Source organism: Talpa occidentalis, unplaced genomic scaffold (genome assembly GCF_014898055.3).
Source record: "Talpa occidentalis isolate TD23 unplaced genomic scaffold, MPIMG_talOcc4v2.1 talOcc4.14, whole genome shotgun sequence".
Classification (NCBI taxonomy): domain Eukaryota; kingdom Metazoa; phylum Chordata; class Mammalia; order Eulipotyphla; family Talpidae; genus Talpa; species Talpa occidentalis.
The window spans coordinates 35,364,200-35,385,530 of NW_023601433.1; the positions used below are offsets into that span (position 1 = coordinate 35,364,200).

Genomic DNA, 21,331 nt, shown 5'->3' on the forward strand with positions numbered 1-21,331 from the left:
ATCTTAACACATTCTTTTCAAACTTGAAATGATTCAGGTATATAGAAAAACCACAAAAAATAAAAAATTCTATGGCATACAGTCAAGATGAGGACAGTTATCAATACTTTATTTTATTTTTTCAAATATCTTTTTTATAAACAAATGCTATTTTAATAAAATACTATAGACTAGCTAAAGTTCCATCAAGGTCCATCTCTTTCCTTTGCTCTCCATCTTCATGAATAACTTTATATAGCAATTAGTATGTCATCCCCAAATATACTTCTGTACAACGGCACTAATATGCACCATAAAAAATATATTAGCTCCTGCATTCTAGATCTTATTTAGCTAGAGTTATTGAGAAGTCTAGTTGTAATTCTTGATAGAATCAAAGAACTCTATTAGCTTTGATTTTGTCTTTGACTTTGGTGTTCTATAATTTTACTACAAAGTAACCAAGTATTTTAGAAAAATGTGGCATGCTTGAGACTCATGATTTTTAAATCTCATGTCTAAATTTCTGGAAAAAGACCCTCTATTTTCTCCTCAAACATCTTTTTTCCATGTCAAGACACTCTGTTTCTGGGTGGCTCATGTAACAATCTCAGTTTTGACTTCCTACCAGGTATGCACATATAGCTTCCTTTCCCTGCATGAAGTAAAGGTCAAGAACTTAGTCATCAAGAACCAGTGACCAGTAAGCAAGAACACAGAATCAGTTCATCTTTATCTGATTCCTTTTTAATTCAGGTCTCTGGGAATTTGTTAATGCAGTTTTGCTATTAAAAATGTTTGTTAAATTTTGTCCAGTTTTTCTAGATTTAAAGGAGGAGAAGGATTGATATCACTATCAATATGGTTGATATTGCTGGAGTTAGAAGGCCAGGAAACATAAGCTAAAAATATAGCTTCTTATGGATTCCAACTGTTAAAGGAACAAACTCCAAGCCAGTGGGGGATGCTCCTAGATAGGGCAAAGCCTTTTGGACTTCATCTCCTCACCACCAAGATCTCATTACAACTCCCAGCATGCCATGAATCTGACTTCCTGAATGAGGTGGAGGGCAGATGCTGGGAACTACGGGTGGCGCTGAGAGGCCATGTTGAACTCAAAAGACTGAAAACATGTGTGCTCAGTCTTTCTTTTTTGGCTGGCTCTGAAAGGTACTCTTTTATTTGCCCAGCTGATGCCATTTGCAGATAAGACAAATTGCATTTGACAATGGGCCAACCTGTAAGTTTTTCCTCTATCTCTCAGCTCTCTTTTCTATTGTAAACCAATCCTTTTTGTTTCTCTCTCTGTCTCCTGCATTCTTAAGCAAGCAGGGGAGGACTCACCAACCAGATCATTCTCTTCATTTTCAGATTTGCCCTATTTCACTCTCTCCCTCAGGATATCTTGATGATGCAACCAGAATCTTAATAAAATGCAATAGCTTAAAAGTCAGAAGTGAAGTTTAGGAGTATTTGCTGATTCACTGGTTATAGATTATGAATATAAAATGCTGGCATTTCAGGTCAAAGCATCTTTCTCCCTGAAGATTTCCAAGTGGAACTGTTCAATGAATAACTAAAATCTATAGAACAGTTAGGAAAAGTGTTTATTAAATAATTAAAGTGAGGGTTTGAACCCAGGAAGCAGTTCAACAGATTATACTCTTAAAGCTGTTCCACCAAACACAAACTTGAATTTTATTTACGTAGGTAAAAAAGAGTGACTCATTGACATTAAGGATGTAAGTATTATTGATAGGAGGGGTTTCTGTTTCTAAATTGTCTTGATCTAAAGATATGCTGTTGTGAGAGGAAGGCAATGCAGGATTTAATCCTTCATTTTTGAAAAACACCCGGCAGAGATTTAAAGGTGCACATTGTTAAATCTTACATCTTCAGGCAGCAGATTTCGGCATACAGGATGGGCTTGTAAAGATGACTTGTATATTTGCTGCCAGGAGCTTGGAATCCTCATAAGTTTTTATATATTTACAGAACCTTTCTATAGGGCCTGCAATAAACTCAAGCTGGTGCCTAGAGGAGATATGGGTTTGGTTCCAGAAATTACTAAGTGACTGGTTGGGAGCATTGGGAGGAAAAGCATGAGGAGGACAAGAGTCCCTGATATTCGGAACTCTCTGCAGTTCAGAAACCTCTGAGTTGCTTTGTAAGCTTTGACAATTTTCTGTCAGGACTGATGGTGGATTAGAAAGCTAAACTTCAATGTGTGACAGCCTAGAAAGTTCCAGAAAGTCAGAAATTTTTTTGAATCCTTATTTGTAGTCCAGTACCAATAAGAGTGCCTACAGTAAGTATATATTCATTAAATATTCCCTGAATGAATATCTAATCTGGCACATTTTCAGAAGGCTGAAAAGTTTTGGCTTGAGAAGCGTGGGGAAAGGAAAACAGGGACAAGCTCAAGGCTGACTTACAGTGACTGCAAAAAAACTTTTGACATCAAGAGCTTCCACCTCCACTGGTCCCCTCGAAGCTCTGGATGGACCTAGTAATGTATCTTTTGTGTAAAATTTTGCAATCATCTATGTCTTTACATTCTCAACTACCATTCCCCAACCCATAATTATAATGTCGGATGAGGTCAGTGTGACCTTTGACATTTTGGAGATACTGATAAGGGAATTGAGTTGAGAATAAATTTTGTTTGGGTTTATTAGGATATAATTATGTGGTTCAGTCTTTTCTTTAATACTTAAGAGGCAGTTGTTGCTACCTGCTCCAGTTGCACATATACCCAGGAATGATCTCCAGAAATCCTCTTCCCAGCCACAGGCCCAACTCATCCTGCTCTGTGATGTCATGATGCAGATAGATACAAACATGTTCAACAGCACCTTCCACCAGCAAGATGTGGTAGGGAGAGAAATATAGTTGCAATGTATAAAGTTGGGAGCTGGCCTGTGGAATAGTCTATCAAGCATCTGATATATAAAGTGTATGTGGAGGAATATGTTTTCATTGACACCTAGTCAAAAATCATAATTTCTGTCATCAGGAATGTGTTTCTGAATGTATCACAAATAATTATAAATATACTACTTACTGGTTTTCTTTCTTTATGATAATGGAAAAAAAAAAGGAATTTATCAAATTCCTGGTCTTATAGGTTATGAACTTACAGTCATACTGCCAACAGTAAGTTCACCTATGTGTGAAGTCTCCTGAGCACCACAATGATTAAAAAGGTAAACTTGGTCTATCACAATGGAGGAAAAGCTAAAATATCTTTCTAGTAACTGTAGACAGTATTACTACAAAATTGTCATCACATGGAGTGGTCATTGAAGACACAGTCAAAAAATACTGCAGAGGTTTTTCCATTTTTCTGAATTTGTGATGATGTGGCATTTTTCTCCCAACTTTTGAAATTTGTAATTAGTTTTGCTCTTATTTCAATCTAAATAAACATTCAATTCAGTACCAAATTTTGCATTTGTGATTTTGTATCCCTTGTCTTTAAAATGGCTCCCTGAATAGTACAGGGCTCAGCTCACAAAACTTGTACCACTCCTGGCAAAGGCAGATTGATCCTGGGGTACTACTAAACCTAAACATACCTCTCCTCTCCCAACTCTCACCTGGAGCCTGACACCACCACCCTTGTGGCAGGTTTTCTGAGCATGCTCAGCCATGGAGGGAAGGGGGTGCTGAACAACCATCTCCTTGTGTGGCCACATCCTCCACGGTGTGCATGGCCCCTTCGCTTGCGCGCCTCAATACTCATTCTTTACTTTTGAGAATGAGGCAGCAGGCGAGATGGAGAGCAGCGCAGACATCAACCCTGGCTGAACGCTTAATTTGTCATCCAAATAAAGACACTCTAGGGAATGAGAGGGGCGTTACTACTAATTCTCCAAGACTGTCCTACATGAACTGTCTGGGCACAGACCCTGACTTTGCTTCTGCTAGCTGTGTGTGTTTGGTTAAGGATAAATAACCAAATCTGCAATGTGGCAATAAAAATTACCCACCACATAACATGTACGGGTTCCAACATAATAACATAAAAGGCTGAATCCTATCTATAGCCTTATATACACATATAAACTTATGGAGGGAGGGAGTGGGAAAGGAAGTGGGGGATGGGACATGGATTATAGCTAGCTAGTAGTTACCAGTTTACAACACATAAACTTGGATAGGCAAGAAATTTCACATTTTCTCTAACTAGTTTAATTTTCCTTCAAGTTCCCAGTCACTGCAGTGGGGAGGAAATTTGACCTCAGTCTGGTCTGAGATAGCGCCATCCCCAGGGCATGCTAGAGAATTCCACACCTTGTCTGCTGTCTATAGAAGTTAGCTCTGAGGGGACTACTGTCCTGGGAGTCTGATCATTTGGTCCTAAGGCTCTGCTGCTTCTGGGAAAGATCAAGTCAAGGGGAACTTTCCAGGTAGCTCTAGTCCCATCTGAGAAGACACACTGCCCTGTATTTTTCCTGGGCAATGTTGACACCTCCTAGGGTTCCCCCTCTCTGTAGTGACCCAGGGTCCTCATTTTCTAGTATTTTTAATTCTCTCTTTAAATTCACACTAAGGCATTTTGTCAAAGCCTGAGAGAATCTGCTTTGGTTCTCTAAAAATCACATAAATTACCATAAGTTCTTTGATCTTGAAAGCCTCCAAGCTAGAGAAAATTATCAAGTTTTGCTTTCAGTTTTGCCGTATTTATCCCAGAGACTATGAATTGGACTGGCCAAAGGGAGCAAGATGTAGAAAAACAAACTCTCATAATATTGCTATGACTACACAGCAGCTGCCATATAAAAAGTGTTTAGGAAGTGCTAGACACCACTACCTGGAAAATGGTGCTACAATCATTGGACACCCCATTTCAATTCAAACCACTGGTAGCGTTTATGGGGGCAAAGGTGCACTGAGAAAAATATGGTGAAGGGATAGAACTGGAAGATTTCTGGGGAAAGGAATTTAATAACAATGTATGAGTGAAAGAGTGAGGGTCTAGCTCATCATTTATTAAGGACAGGAAGAAAGGCAGATTTACAGTAAAGATAGCAAAATGTTTCTGCCACAGATCTGGGGGAAGAGAACCAAGTGTATAATATATGTACATCAGAGAATAAAAATTAATGGTAGGTAGATATTTTAGCAATCAATTCATCAATCCCCCTACCCCTCCATTACAGATGATAAAACTTAGTGTTGAAATCACTTTCCCAAAGCCAGTAATACATTATGTTGCAGGTTTTCCAATTCCACTGAGTGATTTTTCTACTATGCTGTCTCTTTATGACTGAAAATAAGGAGGATTAATCAGTTAAACTGGGTTTAAATCCTGAATCTAATGTTAATGATCCAGAACCTCTTATTTGCCTGAATGCTCTACTCTTATGAAATGGCAGTAGTTTAGTACAACCTGGTTAGAAATACTTTCTCACTAAGCACTATATTATACTTGTGCCTCAATTACTTCAAGTATGGATGAGGGAATTGAACTACATGTCTATTATTTTTATATCTAATATACTATTTTCTCAAAATTAAAAGAATATTCATCTTTAATGTTATATGCCTTAGAGTAGTAAGCAAGTTGTAAATTTATAGAAATGTTTCTATAATATTTTGATCCATTAAAAATGTCAAACATTTCAGTAGGTACAACTGTTCTAAGAGTATTAAATATTGAACAAAAGTTAAATTCCAGGTAGTAAAATATGCTAGACAAATTGAGTGGGGCAGCATGAAGCTCTTCCTTGTCAAGATTCAGGAAATGAAGCAATGGGGGTGGGTATGAGGCTAACAAACTGTATTTGAAGGAAAGAGGGGAACACAGGATGCATTAAGGGAAGATTAGCCAAGGCTTTGAATTGAGAGTTGGAGTTCAGATACTCAGTTGTAATTTCTTTGTACTGGTCATTCTAACATCCAAATAAAGCAAATTTCTCCACCTTTACTAAGTTTCACCTGCATAATGGGGGTCCCTCGGACATCTGACAGCAGCGCAGGATGGGAGAGGCCTTTTCGTACCTTACCTAAAACCCAGTGTTAAACTGTGCAATAAAAATGACTTTCAGATGCCTCAGGAGACTATAGGTCTAACTACAGCAAAGAAGGGAGTCAAGGGCACACAGTACATTGGAAGTCAGACCACACAAGGTTCTTGGAGACCAGAATGAAAATGTATTTACTTAAAGTTTATTAAGTGGCATGTACTTATTTTTAAGAAACTGTTTATAGGGAGGTAGCTATGTAAATAATTCACTGGGAAGTAAAGCAAAATGTGATTTGACATCAACTTAGTTTCTATCGTTATTCTACACTAGAAAGGAAAGGTCTGTAAAGCCAAGTTTATTCTGCTCACTGCCAGTTACCTCAGTGCCTCGATATGTTAGGCATGTAGTACATATTTGTTGGACAGTGTCTGTGCTATAAATGAGCACAGAGGTTATGTGATCACTTGGACTGGAAGAAACTTGGAATGATGATGTTCTCATTTTGCAGATGGTGAACCACATTTTTAATTAACGAGGAATGGATCTGAATCCTAAGCTTGTCTGGTTTCCTTTCAAAAGTTAAGATCTTGTCAGGCAGAGATAAAACAAGTAAATCCAAAGACAGATGGAGGCAAAATGGCATAGATGTTTGAATAGATTATTTTGGTGATTTAGAACAAATGTGTGTATATGAAGTGAGGGCAGGGAAAGTGTAAATATATGCTGTAAAGTATACTTCTTTACTGTGGCCCCGTTAAGTAAGGGAAGCTTTATGAAGAGGTTAGTGAACCCTGAAGAATGGAAGGAATGCAGATAAGCAGGAAGCAGGGGGAAGCAGCAGCAAGTGCACAGAGGGTTAAGAAGCTGAAGACTGTCAGGAACTTGTACAGAGACTATATTTTGCAGACACATAATAAAAGGGTTAGATAATGGAAAGCCTCCAAAGGTCAAGTTGAGAAACAGATAGTGAACAGTAACAGAGGCAGATATTAAAGATTCTTGAGTATGAATGATACGTGAAGAAAACGAATATAAATTGATAGTTCTCAAGTTTAGAATGTCCACGATATTTTAAATTTCTTTTTTGTTCCTCATATATAACAGTGACATAAATCTGTTTCAAAAGGCCATCTAAAAATAAAGCCTTGTGTGTATATATCAGAGAATGAAGCTAATTATATTTACTATAATTTGCAAAGAAAATATTTTTTGTTAGTAGAACCAGTATGAAATTTCACAAGTATCACATTAATCAGAATTGTAGGAGTACTTATTTTACTAAGCATTAGGAAATGGTGTATATAGTTATGTTATATAAATGAAGTCAGATGGTAGAAGAAATAAAATGTACAATCTTTGTATAAAGTTCCAGAAACACTTTATTTAAAAATGGAGTTGTGTAAATGCATAACAAAATAAGTAATAAATGTAACAAAAATAAATAAGGAGAATAATGTATTCATACAAAATAAAGACAACATAGTAAAAGGCCAAATGTTTATAATTAAACAAAACTGTGTAAACAATTAAGCGATAATGTAAGCAGAGTAGATGCTAACATGTTCCTAAACAAACTTCACTCTCTACCCCATGTGGATATAATCAGTACCCAAACATTAGTAAAAGAGGGAACAATGGTGATTATTTTGTTCTACTTTTTCTTCAAATGGATTGACCCTGTTTTAATATTTCATTTATTCCTTCAAAGCATTTATCTGTCCATTCATATTTTTTAAAACCTTTTTTAATCTTCCTTTATTATTAGATAGAAAGGGGAATTGAGTTTTATAAGGAGTATAGTTCATTTGCCATTTTTCTAATTTAAAGAAAAATATGAGCTCCATTATACAACAGGCGTTTGTTTTTATATCTCTAAAAATTTTTTTTCTTGCATCTTTTTTAACTGGCCCAACCATACAGAATTTTAAAAATCCTGTAAAGTTTTTAAGTGTGCAGAGTTAGTTTCTTAAAACAAATGTAGTATAGGATTATTGCTGAAATATTAAAGATTGTTTCATAGAAGTTGCAAAAGTTTCAGTTTTAACCTTTATAGACAGATGGGGTCATGGGGAAAATCTGAGTCTACTACGAATATTTAACTGAATTAATAGTCACCCAAATTATAGTGTTCTGGAAACACAAAGATAATTACTTTCTTTTAAAACTTACCCAAATGTGAACTTATTGGAAAGAGAAAAAACAAGTTTAGAGAAGATTTTTTTTCATAGGCTTCCTGTTTAGCAGTGTATGCCCAAAACCACTGTAGTCTTGTAGGGTCCTTATAAATGTAAAAGACAGAGAGGATTTACTATTGGGTCCTACAGGGAAATACACAGAAGCAATTCATTGCTTGGGAGTGAAACTATCAACTAATCTTATGACTACTAGTTCTCCAAATTGCCTAATGAAGAAAATTTTAACTTCATGATCATATCAAGAGAAAAAAATTTTAAACTGTCACATATAAACTCAGTAACACAGGACCAATATACATGTTTGTAGGTTTAAAAATATACTCCACCTAAACTATCTGTCTAATCATTCTAGTTATCATTTATCCTAAAATGAGAGACAAAAATCTTACTTCCATTAAAAAAAATTGAAAAAAGTGCCAAATTGATCTTTTTTTGAAAGTGGAGTAAGACATTGTAGAGTTAAAACAAATACAGTATTATGAATCTCCTATGTACAAAAAGATGGTTAGTCCTTATTCATATATAGATATGTCCACCTACTTACTCCCAGCAAATGTTAGTGCAAACATAATAGTTCATCTCTGTAAATCCCAAGACAATTTAATTTATGTAGCAACAAAGTTATATAAATCAAATATGTGCTGCAAAATTTTATAACATAAGAATGACTGTTTTGAAAGGTCAGTTTGACTGTGGGGAGTCATATGCAATTGTATCCAATGGTAATAAATCCTACTGTTAAGAAGCAAATAAGTGTTTAACAAATCTGTACAGATGAAGTCCACTTCAGGGAGCAGCTTGGCACAGGAGACATGGGGGTCAGAAATATTGGGTATTTAGTTTGCTTGTAGGTCACAGCGTGGCTTAAAGAAAGAAGAAAAAAGAAGATCTATGAAGGGAAAGGATGTAACCGTATATTTCTATTTGAAAATCTAAAAACCACAAAAAGTGACTGCCACAATATGCTTTTTCCTATATGTGCAATAAGTGGTTATCTAAATGGCTTAAAAGGATTAGTATGACACCACATTATAGGTAAAAAATAAATAAATTAAGATGACAGAGATAACAAGATTGTAGTTGACCAAGCTGTCTTATTTTGTGTAAGTCAACACTATGCTGCTTCCAATATTCCTAGTTATTCCACAGGTAATTATTTTCTAACAATCAAAAAAGAAAGTCATTCATGTACTGTAACATCTTCCTCTTCCCCTTCAGGGTTGAACCTATTAAAATGTATACTGAAATCAGCCTCAGATTCGGTATTCTCAAATTCAGCTGAGGCTGAGGTAGCAGCAGGATGAAGACCCCTAGCTTCTGGTTGGCAAAGTGTTGGTGTCTGACCCGGGCTGCTGTGGTTATTCACAGGACTGGTTTTCTGTTTTGGTGGAGATGGCAAGATGGCACTGGGAAATCCCATGTTGTTCAGAGCCTCCAAGGTTCCATCGGGGTCAATCATAGCATTGATTGCTGAAGGTAAGAAAGAAAAGGGAGATACAGATGTAACTGTAGATGTAATTAAGTTTGAATATAAACGTTTATGAAATTCAACCACTGATACTTGAGCTTAAATTTGGCTAATCTTTTCTATGCTGTATTTAAAACCCCATTCAATAATTCTGAAGCTGGTTTATATTGTAGATTAATCAGACCTGAATGCTTTCGTGGATTCCTTGAGTAGGCTCACTTATGGGCATTCTTTAGCCACTAGAGGACTGGGAGTTGGCAACGTGGAAATTAGGAAAGATCTCTTTAAAATTTGTTCTTATTGTGAGAGTACTGTGAAATATTGGTTATGACTGTAATAAACACTTTAAGGCATATTTTCCACTCAGATGATTAAAGATTCTTACTAGGATGAGATTCAGAGTAACTTGAGGGCTGAGGAGGCCAGAAGAATGAAAGTGCTATGTGTTCGCCATGTGCAAGTGTGTAGTATCACTGAGTTGTAAGGATCCCCTAACAGTCTAGATGAAAATATCTCACAGCAGCTCAAAAGTTCCTTGGGTAGATGAGTGAAATTTTAGGCAGTGATTTTTAACTTTGCAGTGGGTAGAACTGGGAGTTGGAGAAAGAAGGGCCATAGATGTAAGAATCATTTAAAATCCTTTTGAAAGTATATCCCCATTCTACCATCTAACAGTTACTGTAAGCCACTTTCACTCATGGTGTATATGATGACCATTAGCAATGCTGATGCTAAATAGTGTCAAGAAACACTTAACTAGGACCAACATGTTATGTCTATGATAATCAAGCAGTGAAGTCTGAGTAGAATTGGCAGTTGACTCAAATCTATGTATTGCATCTTTGGGGATATCTAAGTCAAGACATACGTAGGCATTAATGCATGATTAAAATTTGACACAAACCCAAACAATGTCACTTAAATTTAGAGGGCACTTTCTTTTCCTTCTTTCCCTCCTCTTCTGGTCACTATGGTCTATATGCACTCATATATTGTAGTATATCCAAACAACTATTACTGTATTAGAATGCAATATAATTTGGGTTATACCACAAACATAATTTAAGTATTGTCAAATCAAATAAAGAATGCTTGCTGATTATCAAACATTTTCAGCTACATTTTAATACATTATCATGCATTTTTATATATTAGCCTGTATATATATGAAAGATGATAAATGTAATATTGAAAATTAATTTATAGTATACTATATATTCGATGTTTAATTTTATTATCTTTTTTTTTCTTTTTAAAATACTTATTTATTTATTTATACAAGCACTGGGTACAGTCAGAAGTGCGGGGGAGGTGAGAGAATTCACCAGAGCCAGAGGGGGGAGCAGAGCAGGCAGACCAACGAAGCACACTGCTGAGGGGAGCAGCGGGCGGCAGGAGAGGTCTGCGTGCCATGTGGGACCCTCACCCAGCAGCAGGGTATTGAACCAGCGCTGCAGAGGCTGCGGGCAGCTTCGCAACCCAGTGCTCAACCACTGCGCCACTGGAGAGGCCCCTAATTTTATTATCTTTTAAAATTATTTATACTGAGTTTTAAAACTTGTTATGAGTAATTTGGATTATGGAGAACTCTACTTTTTTTTTTCTATATTTCATTACATTTAACCAAATAGCATCCTATAGTATTTTAAGCTATATCACTAATATCATTTGTCTTAAACTGTTAGCTCTTTATACTTAATTCATTGTCAGTTTACCTTGTAGCTGCTTTTCAACTCTTTTCAGCTCTTGTAAGATAGAAGAAATCTCCTATAGGAAAAGCAATGATAAAAATTAGCTCACTTTAAGACATTTTTATGTGATAAGAATGACTGTCACATTCATCTTATCTGAAATTAACATTGCTCCAAGGTACTATTTTTGTAGCAATAAGACACAAAGTAATTATCCTATCCAGTAAACAAAATTCAAATTTTGAAACTTTAATGTTAAAATAGAATTATTTCTTCAGTCAGGTAAGATGAAAAATTCACAACAATACAACTATAAAAGCCAAGATTCTGAAAAACTTGCATTGATAAAACTTGCAACAACTTGGTGAAAGTGTCTAAGGAAAGTGTCTTCAAGAAAATATATAAACCGCAACTTCAGTTTTAGAATAATTCCCTAAACCATGAAAACTGGTACAATTTTTTGAGGAGTGAACAAGGAATCTATCAAGTAAATGGAAATAACTTATATTTGCGTTTCCTTTTAAGATTGCCCTAAGTTATAATGGGTAACGATTACAAAAACAAGCATGTACAAAAGTGAAAAACATAAAAAGATTCCTTTTCCTTTAACCCTTTGCAACTTTGAAGCAATCAACATTTTTAATGCTCAGTAAGAGATAGCTGAAGACATAAAATTTCCTGAATTTGTGCATTTCTTTTATAATATTTAAAAACCAAACAGTTCAAAAATACACATATTTCTCCTGAAATAAGACCCTGCTATTAAAATGTTTCAATATTCAAGAAAAATTACCATACCATGCTTGAGGTTTTCACAATAGGGACTTCACTTTCAGCTCTTAACTTGCTTTCTATTTCATCCCAATTCCGATCTTTGTCTTTAAATAATATTCTATATATCAAAAAATATATGCACTTTAAAAATTTTAAAAACCAATTACATTTTAAACAATAATACAAAATAAAATATCTATTGAAAGCTATACAAGTATAAAGAAACCACTAAACTTTACATGAACTGCAAATCCAGTACTGACCTATTACTTCCAATAAACTCATTTACATGAGAGATCTGTATTTTAAAAGTGACTGGCAAGAACACATACACAAATCTTTTAATATCTCTTTACTGAAAAGAAAACCATATATAAACCAAATGTAGGTGATGTGTTATATCTAACAGCAACATTTTATCTAATAATTGCAATTTAACACATAAACCACCACTCAAAACAAAAACACAGCTATGCTCAGATAAAATATATGCATACTAAACACAACATAGAATTAAATTAAATTAGCTATGAGCAACTGTGTTCATTAAGATGTCTTTATACTAGAAAAGGCATCTTATTGACTGAGCAAAGTGTGAACATCATTTTTAAAGGTTGACAATTAGAGTACTTAGTGTGCTTTTTGGGAAAATCTTTATTCATGTTAGTTCATGTGTACATAAAAGACTATTAAGAGTTAAGACATTATCTTTTTGGGCCTCCAGGGTGGCTCAAGGGGTTAAGCACTGCCCTATGAAGCAATTCGCAGCTTCTGCAGCACAAGTTCGATCCCGGCTGGCCAGGGAGCAACCCACATGGTGCAGCAGACCTCTCCTGTCTCGCCTGCTGCTCCCCTCAGCAGTGTATTTCAGTCAGTCTGCTTGTTCTGTTCCCTACTCTGTCTCTGGTAAATCCTTTCACCCCCAGTATCTCTGGCCTGTATCCCAGCTCTTGTATGCATAAATAAATAACTCTTAAAAAAAAAAAGGGAAAAAAGGCATTATCTTTTTGATAAAAACAATTGCCAATAAAAATAAGGATACTTAAGTTAGAAGTTAAAATCAAATATGAAATAAAAAATTTAGATTTGTCTTTCAAATGTGGTATCCTTCCCTTCCTAAAACTTTGGAATCTGCAAGACATAATGCATCAGTTTTAGAGATGTAAATGTAAGACACCATTTTATGGTCATTATAGATCTTCAGAAAAAAAAAAAAATCATAGCTTTCTAGAAATCATCTTATTATATATGGATTCAAAATACTTAGTAGTTTGACTAAATGTCACCATAGAACACATTAAGTTCCAAAGCTAATTTCATTCAATTATTTAACTTTTTAAAAAAAGATTCATTCATTCATTCATTCATTCATTCATTCATTCATTCATTCATTCATTTATACAATCATTGGGTACAGTCAGAAGTGCGGGAGGGTGAGAGGGCTCGCCAGAGTGGGGAACAGAACAGGCAGACTGACGAAATACACTGCTGAGGGGAGCAGCGGGCGGCAGGAGAGGTCTGCGCACCATGTGGGACCCTCACCGGCGGCCGGGGATTGAAACAGCGCTGCAGAGGCTGTGGGCAGCTTCGCAGCCCAGCGCTCAACCGCTGCGCCTCCAGGGGAGGCCCCAATTATTTAACTTTCAAACTAAAATTTCTTTTTGATAAAGAAGTTGGTTTTAGGAAAAAAAAGTCTTATAACTAAGTTTTTCAACAATCTATCTACTGGCACTATTCGTCAATATATACAAACTAGGGGTTGCCAACTAGTAGTCTACCAATATAGGGCCATGTCCTGTTATTGTTATATAATTTGAGGGGGTAACTTTGACATGGAATACAATGAGAAAAATCACAAAATAGTAATTGTTTATTTTTTATTGAACCCACAGAAAGTAACTGAACAAGAGGCATTCCCATAGCCTTGGGTAGGCATTTGCATTTATACCTCTGGCACAGAGTTTAAAGACTAGATTTCCCCACACAACCTAGGCAATATCCTATAAGAGGGTCAGACCTCTAACCTCTTATAAAAAATTCTGCTTATCAAAAATTACTGAGGTATGTTTACTTATTTTTTATTTAACTTACTATTTTCTGAGAGCAAGGCCAAGCAATGTGTTCTTTGGTCTCACTTATAATTAAAATGTTAAAGATACAAAAATATTTTTCTTAGGAGGAAACTAGAGATGAATTCAGTGCAGATTGAGAAACATACTCTTTCATAAGGAAAAGTCAACAGAAAGAGAGAATACTCACTGAATGAGGATCCTGTTACAGGGGAAGGACTTGTATTTCAGTAGGATGAAATAACATGGGATGGCCATTTATAAGTAAGGAAACCTTAAGGTTTTCCAGTTGGCAGTTTGATATAATTACATGGTATTTTTATAGATAAATTTGGTATAAGAGGGCCCAAATCTGTTGAATTACCTTCCCATGATGTTTTATATTAAAAGTACAAACTCCTTAATAAAGTCTCCCTAAGCTGACCATTCCTTATCATTCCAGTGTCATCCTTATCATCTTAGACTTCATTACACCTAATACCATGTAGAATTTGCCCATATAGGTAACGGTTTACAAATTTACTCAGAGAAAAAAGAACCTGAAAAACAATTTTAAATGTTGCTTTTAAGGAGCAACACAGTACTCAAACACAGTACTTTAAAAAGATACTTTTGAGACAATTTTTAATTTTATCTAAAAGATTTTTCAAATTAGTTATCTTGCAATTAAATAAAAATGATGTCCTCTGTGTTTCTGCCACTATTACTGGCTCTCACTCGGATAAACATATACAATTCTATTTGAATAGAATATAACAATTCACAAACTATATTTGGGCATGGTTTTATTATGTTTCAAGATCCTAATTACAGAAATTAGAAATAAATTAAGCTATACTATATTAATTTTTGAAGTATATTTGCATAAAGGTGCTTTGAACTTTCTTTTGTGCCATGATCCTGTATATTTATATTCTTAAAAATGTACCAGATTCTCTGCTCACTTTTGATGTTCACTTTGTTCCTATTTTTTCAGTTTTTAAATTTGTATTTTACATAAAATACAGAACTTTACTTAAAAAATACATATCTAATATCTATCATGATTGTGTTTGTATATGCATTTATTATATATTTATTTTTCACCTTCAGGTTCATTTCTCAAAAGTTTATACAAATGAGATCATAACACATGCTCTACAACTTGGTCTTTTCACTTAATAAGATCTTTACTTTTTCAAAAAAAGTATCAGTGATGTGTAAGTCCTCCAAATTTGGTTGGAATATGAGGCATCATGCCATAACAGTTAAAAAGAAAATGAATGCTTAGCTTAAGGAGGCGCTATACATATACATAATTTTATAAATTATTTTAGTGACTACCATTATGTTACCATCCACTCTTTTTTTCAAGGTATTTTACACTTTATCAATTCTCACATATCCTTAAAATTTTAAATATATTTGGTTTCCTATAGAATAATAATCTAATGTTCACTAATTCAGAAACCATTATATTGTAAATTCTAGGTACTTTGTAATTAGACAAGGACACTTGCTCTCATGAAATTTACATTTTACCTCATTTATTTGAGAACAAGCCAACCTGGATTAAGTTTGCTATTTCTGTTAATTAAGTTAGTGGGTTTTGCTACCTATGTGATTTGCCTTAATTTTATTATCTGTTTTAATATTTTCTGTAATTTGCCATTAATAATTTCTATTCCATACAAGCACAATCATTTCTTTTTCTGTTTGCATATTAAAGCGACTAACTACATAGAAAATATAAAAAAGTATAACAACAATTAAAAAATATATAAATGTTAAGGTTCACATTTGATTTTAGAGAAATTAAATTAGTTGCATGTTATTCATAATATTTTATAATTTCTGTCTGGGATTTTATTGTAATCATACTCAGTGATTATTTTAGGTGAAGTATCATGTATATGTTCCCTTCATGATCACATCACTCCCAAGTTTGCCAGTCCTATCTTCTTTCACAAATAAGAGAGCTTTCCTTCACCGTGACAACCTATCCTCCTATATGAACTCCTAATCGAACCTGCGGTCACATACAGATGTAGTCCACCTTTCCTCTTGTGGGGGACTCAACTGATTTTGCAGGGGAGAAAATACTTAAGCTTACCCTATTAGTTATTACACGATTTAAGAAACTTGCTCCGTCTCAGTCATATACAGGCTTATTAGTACCAGGAACTGTGCCTCAAATTTGGTTCAAATACACAATGCAATTGAAGGTAACATATAAATCACTCTGAATTTAATTATACTAGAATTATATTCTAAAACTAGGGTGTACAAGGAGGATTATTAACAAAGAAATAAATAAGTGAAATAAACACTGATTAAAAGAACCTTATATGGAAAGTCTCCCAACTAGATCACCATTTGAATGATTTTTGACTAAATGTTATTTGTCCAGCACTGTTTTGATGCCCTCACAATTGAGGAAAGAAGACAGGCAAGTAAATAATAATTACAATTCACTATGATGAATACAAGAAGAGAAATATAGGATGGCATACTTTGGGAGGCTGCAGCAAAGGCACTTGAGGAAATTCAGAGCATTCTTGAGAAACTGGCATGCAATTTAAGTTCTGAAGAATAGGTACATGATAGACAACTGGGTCAACTGAGAGGGCTAGGGGATGAGATGACAATGGACATACATGAAAGGGAACTGAAGAAAATAAACTTTAATATAACACCGTCCCTATTTCACCCAAGATAAAGGTTACTGAAGGGGTAAGATACTAAAAAGATTATTATAATTACCACAAATAGCAAAGGAAAGTAAAAATCTAGTTTTCAACTATCTAATATTCCTTCATATAACTTTTCTGCATCTAACAAGGGTACACATACAGTCCCATTTACTGATGAGAAGGATGAAACAAGTTTGACATCTTATTTAAAAGAAGACCCAAAATCTGTTAATTCAAAATATTTTGTTTAAGAGAAAATTGTTTCTAGTTATTAATAAAAATTGATGTATGCAATTATAGTTATTAACTCTCATTTATGAAGGGGCTATTATCTAGTACACTTGTTTCTTTTTGTGTCCCTTTCATAGTCTAGTTATGACTACTGCTTATTTCTAAAAAGGAAGGACTATGGTTAGCAGAAAGATTCAATACCATTGACTTCACTAGTTCCTAATATCTTTGGTAGGAGACTTGAAAAACAGTAGAACAGCTGACTCTAGTAATATAAATTTGAGTACAAAATAATACCTGATTTTTCCAGCTGTTTTATCTATAGACTGTCTTATCTTCTTAGAGAACTGAAAAACGGATGACAGCAGCAGATTATCTCCCATGACCTGAAACATCCAAGGGAAAAAAGTACACATTAAAATATCACCTCTGTATTACCACAAACACTATCCATATTTATGGGAATTTAGTATTTATGCCAATTTTAGTGATAAATCAATGAAGAATATAATGTGTTATGCAACTAAATTAAGAGAAATAAACATCAACAAAGGAATTACTTTTTGTTTTTTTTTAAGATTGATTTATTTATGCATATAAGAACTGGGGTGTAGGCCAGAGGTGTGGGGGTGAGAGGAGTCAACAGAGACAGAGCGGGGAACAGAAAAGGCAGATCTACTGAAATACACTGCTGAGGAGAGCAGCTGGTGAGAGAGAAGAGGTCTGCTGTGCCATGTGGGTAGCTCCCTGGTCGAGGATCAAACTCATGCTGCAGTGCCCGGTTATAGCTTGATAATGATGAGACTTTAACCCCTGTGCCACCAGGGAGGCCCAGGAATTACTTTTTGTTTAAAAACTTCCCAAGTTTCTATATTATTTTGGTTATATCACTTTTTTCAAAAACAATCCATATTATCTTATCTTCAATTACTATCATGATACTGTCTTTCATACCTCCATTTCAAATTATCATAAAAGGGAGAAAGTGATTTAGAATACTAAGCTTATCATGTATTCTTTCATTAAATAATATAAATATGGGAGGCAAAAATAATTACAACCCAACCTCTATTTTGGAGTCTTAATGGGAGACATACATTTTAAAAATTAATATCGTAAGTTTTTATGATGAGGGTTAGGATCACTCCAGTTGAAACTCATAGACAAAACTGGGGGGTGGAAAACATCTATAAAGGGTCAGAGTAAAGAATTTAGTCCCTGTGGCTTCTGTCACAACCACTCAACTCTCACATCATAGCAAAAGCAGATATTGATAGTATGCAAACTGGTAGACATGGTTGTGTTGTAAAAAAACTTTACTTACAAAAACAGGTGGCAGGCTGGATTTAGCCTGTTAGCTGAAGTTTGCCAAGGACTAAATCATGAAAGGCATAGCTAGTGTAGAACGCTAGAAGAAGGACTGAAGTTGGGACTAGATGTGGGTTCCAAAATCAGCTCCTTATATTGTCAGAACTGTATTGAACTCTATAAGAAAATCCAGAAAATAAGATGTTGCCTTGGATGTTAAGCTTCAAAGACTAGTGGGGGAGATAATAGTAATATAAATAGGAAATATTTTATAAGAAAGAAGGTAAGTAAGTACTAAATTCTGTAATTCAGTACTATATGTATTCTAATGAAAGGGAGTTCAATGAGGGGTGGCATAAATAAGGAAGGCTTCATGGGAAACCAGAACTTGAGAATGACAAAGATTTTAATTTAGTGGGGGAATAAAGGGTTATTTAGGATATTGAAAAGCAACATAAAGGCAAAGAAGGGCTGATTAAATAAGTATAGTGGTATTTTGTGAACTGTGATGAACCAAGTTAAGAAGAATGCTACACATACTCATTACAAAGTAGTGAGAAAGGTTGAGATAGTCTAAGAAAAAAATTCTAATACAGAAAAGGGTATCTCTCATCCCTACCCTTATATATTATACCTTACAACATTGTAATATACCTTATATTAAAAGAATGTTATGAACCTTGAAATAAATTACTCTATATTTCCATTTTCTTTAAAAACATAAACTTCTCCCATATAATTTTACTACATTTGGAGGATTTATCTTTCCAGACCTCAGGACAGAATGAATATGGGAAATAGATAAGACTGGGCCCTTTCTGATACAAGAACAGTAAATCAATATGAAGCCAGTTCAGAGAAAGTGTGCTGTAAAACTATCTAATATGTTGCAAATGTAACTATGGAGCTAGCTAGCTACAACCTTTTCCATCAGGGAGATTTTTTTTCTACTGTGTGTGTGTCTAGACACACACTGACATACTATCTTTTAGCTCATTCCATAAATCCATTGATCCATAAATGCCAACCTATTACTGAATCCTCCTTTCTATATTCTCCTTCTACCCATTCCCCTAAACCTGTACCACCTCAACTCTCATTATAGCAACAGCTATAATATATTTTATTCCTCAATTAGTTCTTTCCATGATGATATTTGAAGTAATTTCTTTTGTGAATTTCATTATATTCTTCAACTTTTCCCACACTCACTTCATCTAGATTTCATTACCATAAGCCTTTCCAAAAGGCATCTTTCCCTGATTTCTCAATGCTATATTAATATTTTTTTAACAACAAGTTAATAACTTCTATCTGAATTGGTCCACAGGTTCACAGAATTAACCATAATTCTTGATTCATGACATACATCACTGGTCCAACTTGAGACTTTTTCTTCTTTCTCTTTATTAATATAACAAGCACTAATGAATCTACTACAAATCTAAACTAGTACCTAATAATAACCATTGTGACAGAACAGGTTAAAAAATACTCATTCTCCCTATTTTCTCTACACCATGCCTTTGACCTCAGCCATGGGTTTTATTTCATCAATGGGAAATATTCTTGGTACTTGTGTTATCTGACAACTGTGACAAAGTAAGCACAACTTAGCCCACAAGTCCAAGTAATATGGACACACAGAGAAAACCTGGATTAAATCCGTAACTTTTAATTGTCCAGCTGAGCCAGTTAAACCACAGATGTGTGATAAGTACTTAATGCTCTATGCTACTGATAGTTTTGTAGTTTGTTAGGAAGAAATAGCTGACACACAATCAATATCTAGTAATATGTTACCTTCTACCCTATATTCCTGCCTCCCTCTATCCAAGGTAATGATACCCAGAATTCCATTCATCACTGCTTTGCTTTCCTTTATCATTCATTGTATCTATTCCTGTACTAACTAATATATATATACATGTGTATATATTTACCTTTTTTAAATTTTATGAATGAACTATATAATCCTTAGAGAACTTTTTTCATTTAATGGTATACTGTTAAAATTCACACATATTGCATTTTGCTTTAGTTTTGATTGCTCCATAACTGTTTGATTTGTGAAAACAGCAGTTTATACATTCACTTTTGTTCTGATATAAACAGAGATTATTTTCAAGTTTTCATTACTGCCCATAGTGCTACTACTGTAAATATTCTTTTGCATGCTGTCTTGGGAGATTGTCCTTGGGCATATACTAGCAGAAAAACTGCCAGATCATGTGATATGTTTATGTTCAACTTCAGAAATAATGTTAAACTGTTTTCCAAAGTAATTGCATTAACTTAACATCCACAAGCATTACAGCATTAATTAGCCAGTATTACATTAACATCCACAGCATATTACTGTGAATGTACGTAAGAAAATCTATGTATTCGTATCTTCTCCAATACTTAATATTTCTATTTTTTATTTTGTTGCAAAGTGAATGAATATAAAATAATTCATTGAAGGCTTGAAATGTATTTCTCTGAACACTCATGAAGTGGAACAACTTTTTGTGTATTGTAAGCCACAGGAATATTTCAGTGAAATGTTCATGTCTTTGCATTTTTCTATTGAGTTGTTTTGCCTTTTTAATTTATTGATATACGTTCTTTATTCTCTATACTTATTCTTTGCAGGTGGCATGTTTTGCAAGTCTTTTAATTAGTCAAATGTAAAAATCTTTTGTTTTAAAGTGAAAACTTCAGGTGTCTTTTTTGTTTTCTCTTTTGAAAAACTCTTCCTACTTCGTTTAAATCATTACCTATATTTTTTACTGAAAGTTTTAAAATTTTGCTTTCATCCTTTAGGAACTTAATTCAAACGGAATAATTTGTTTACAATGTGATGTCAGGATGCAATTTCATTGTACCCATGAGGACAAGCTTTTCTTCCGAGTCCTATTTGCTGAAAAGTTTCTCTTTTTCCCACTGATGGGACAGGTCATATCTGCCATTCATGAAGTTTTATAAGT

At 34.5% G+C, this 21,331-nt stretch overlaps 1 protein-coding gene across 12 annotated transcripts in view; it reads right to left on the bottom strand.

Moving 5' to 3' along the window:
• Positions 1–7,312: 7,312 nt before the first annotated feature.
• The window catches only part of CEP170 (centrosomal protein 170), a 136,739-nt gene continuing 122,720 nt past the window's right edge, over positions 7,313–21,331 (bottom strand). For 11 of the 12 annotated variants that reach the window (XM_054694936.1, XM_054694935.1, XM_054694933.1 and 8 more), the window contains 4 exons: positions 17,349–17,437; positions 12,104–12,197; positions 11,330–11,381; positions 7,313–9,616 (listed from right to left, as the gene is read on the bottom strand). In XM_054694936.1, the coding sequence (XP_054550911.1) occupies positions 9,327–9,616; positions 11,330–11,381; positions 12,104–12,197; positions 17,349–17,437 (525 nt within the window). In that variant the 3' untranslated portion in view covers positions 7,313–9,326. The remainder of the gene's footprint in view (positions 9,617–11,329; positions 11,382–12,103; positions 12,198–17,348; positions 17,438–21,331) is intronic. The other variant, XM_054694932.1, reaches the window with a different exon arrangement.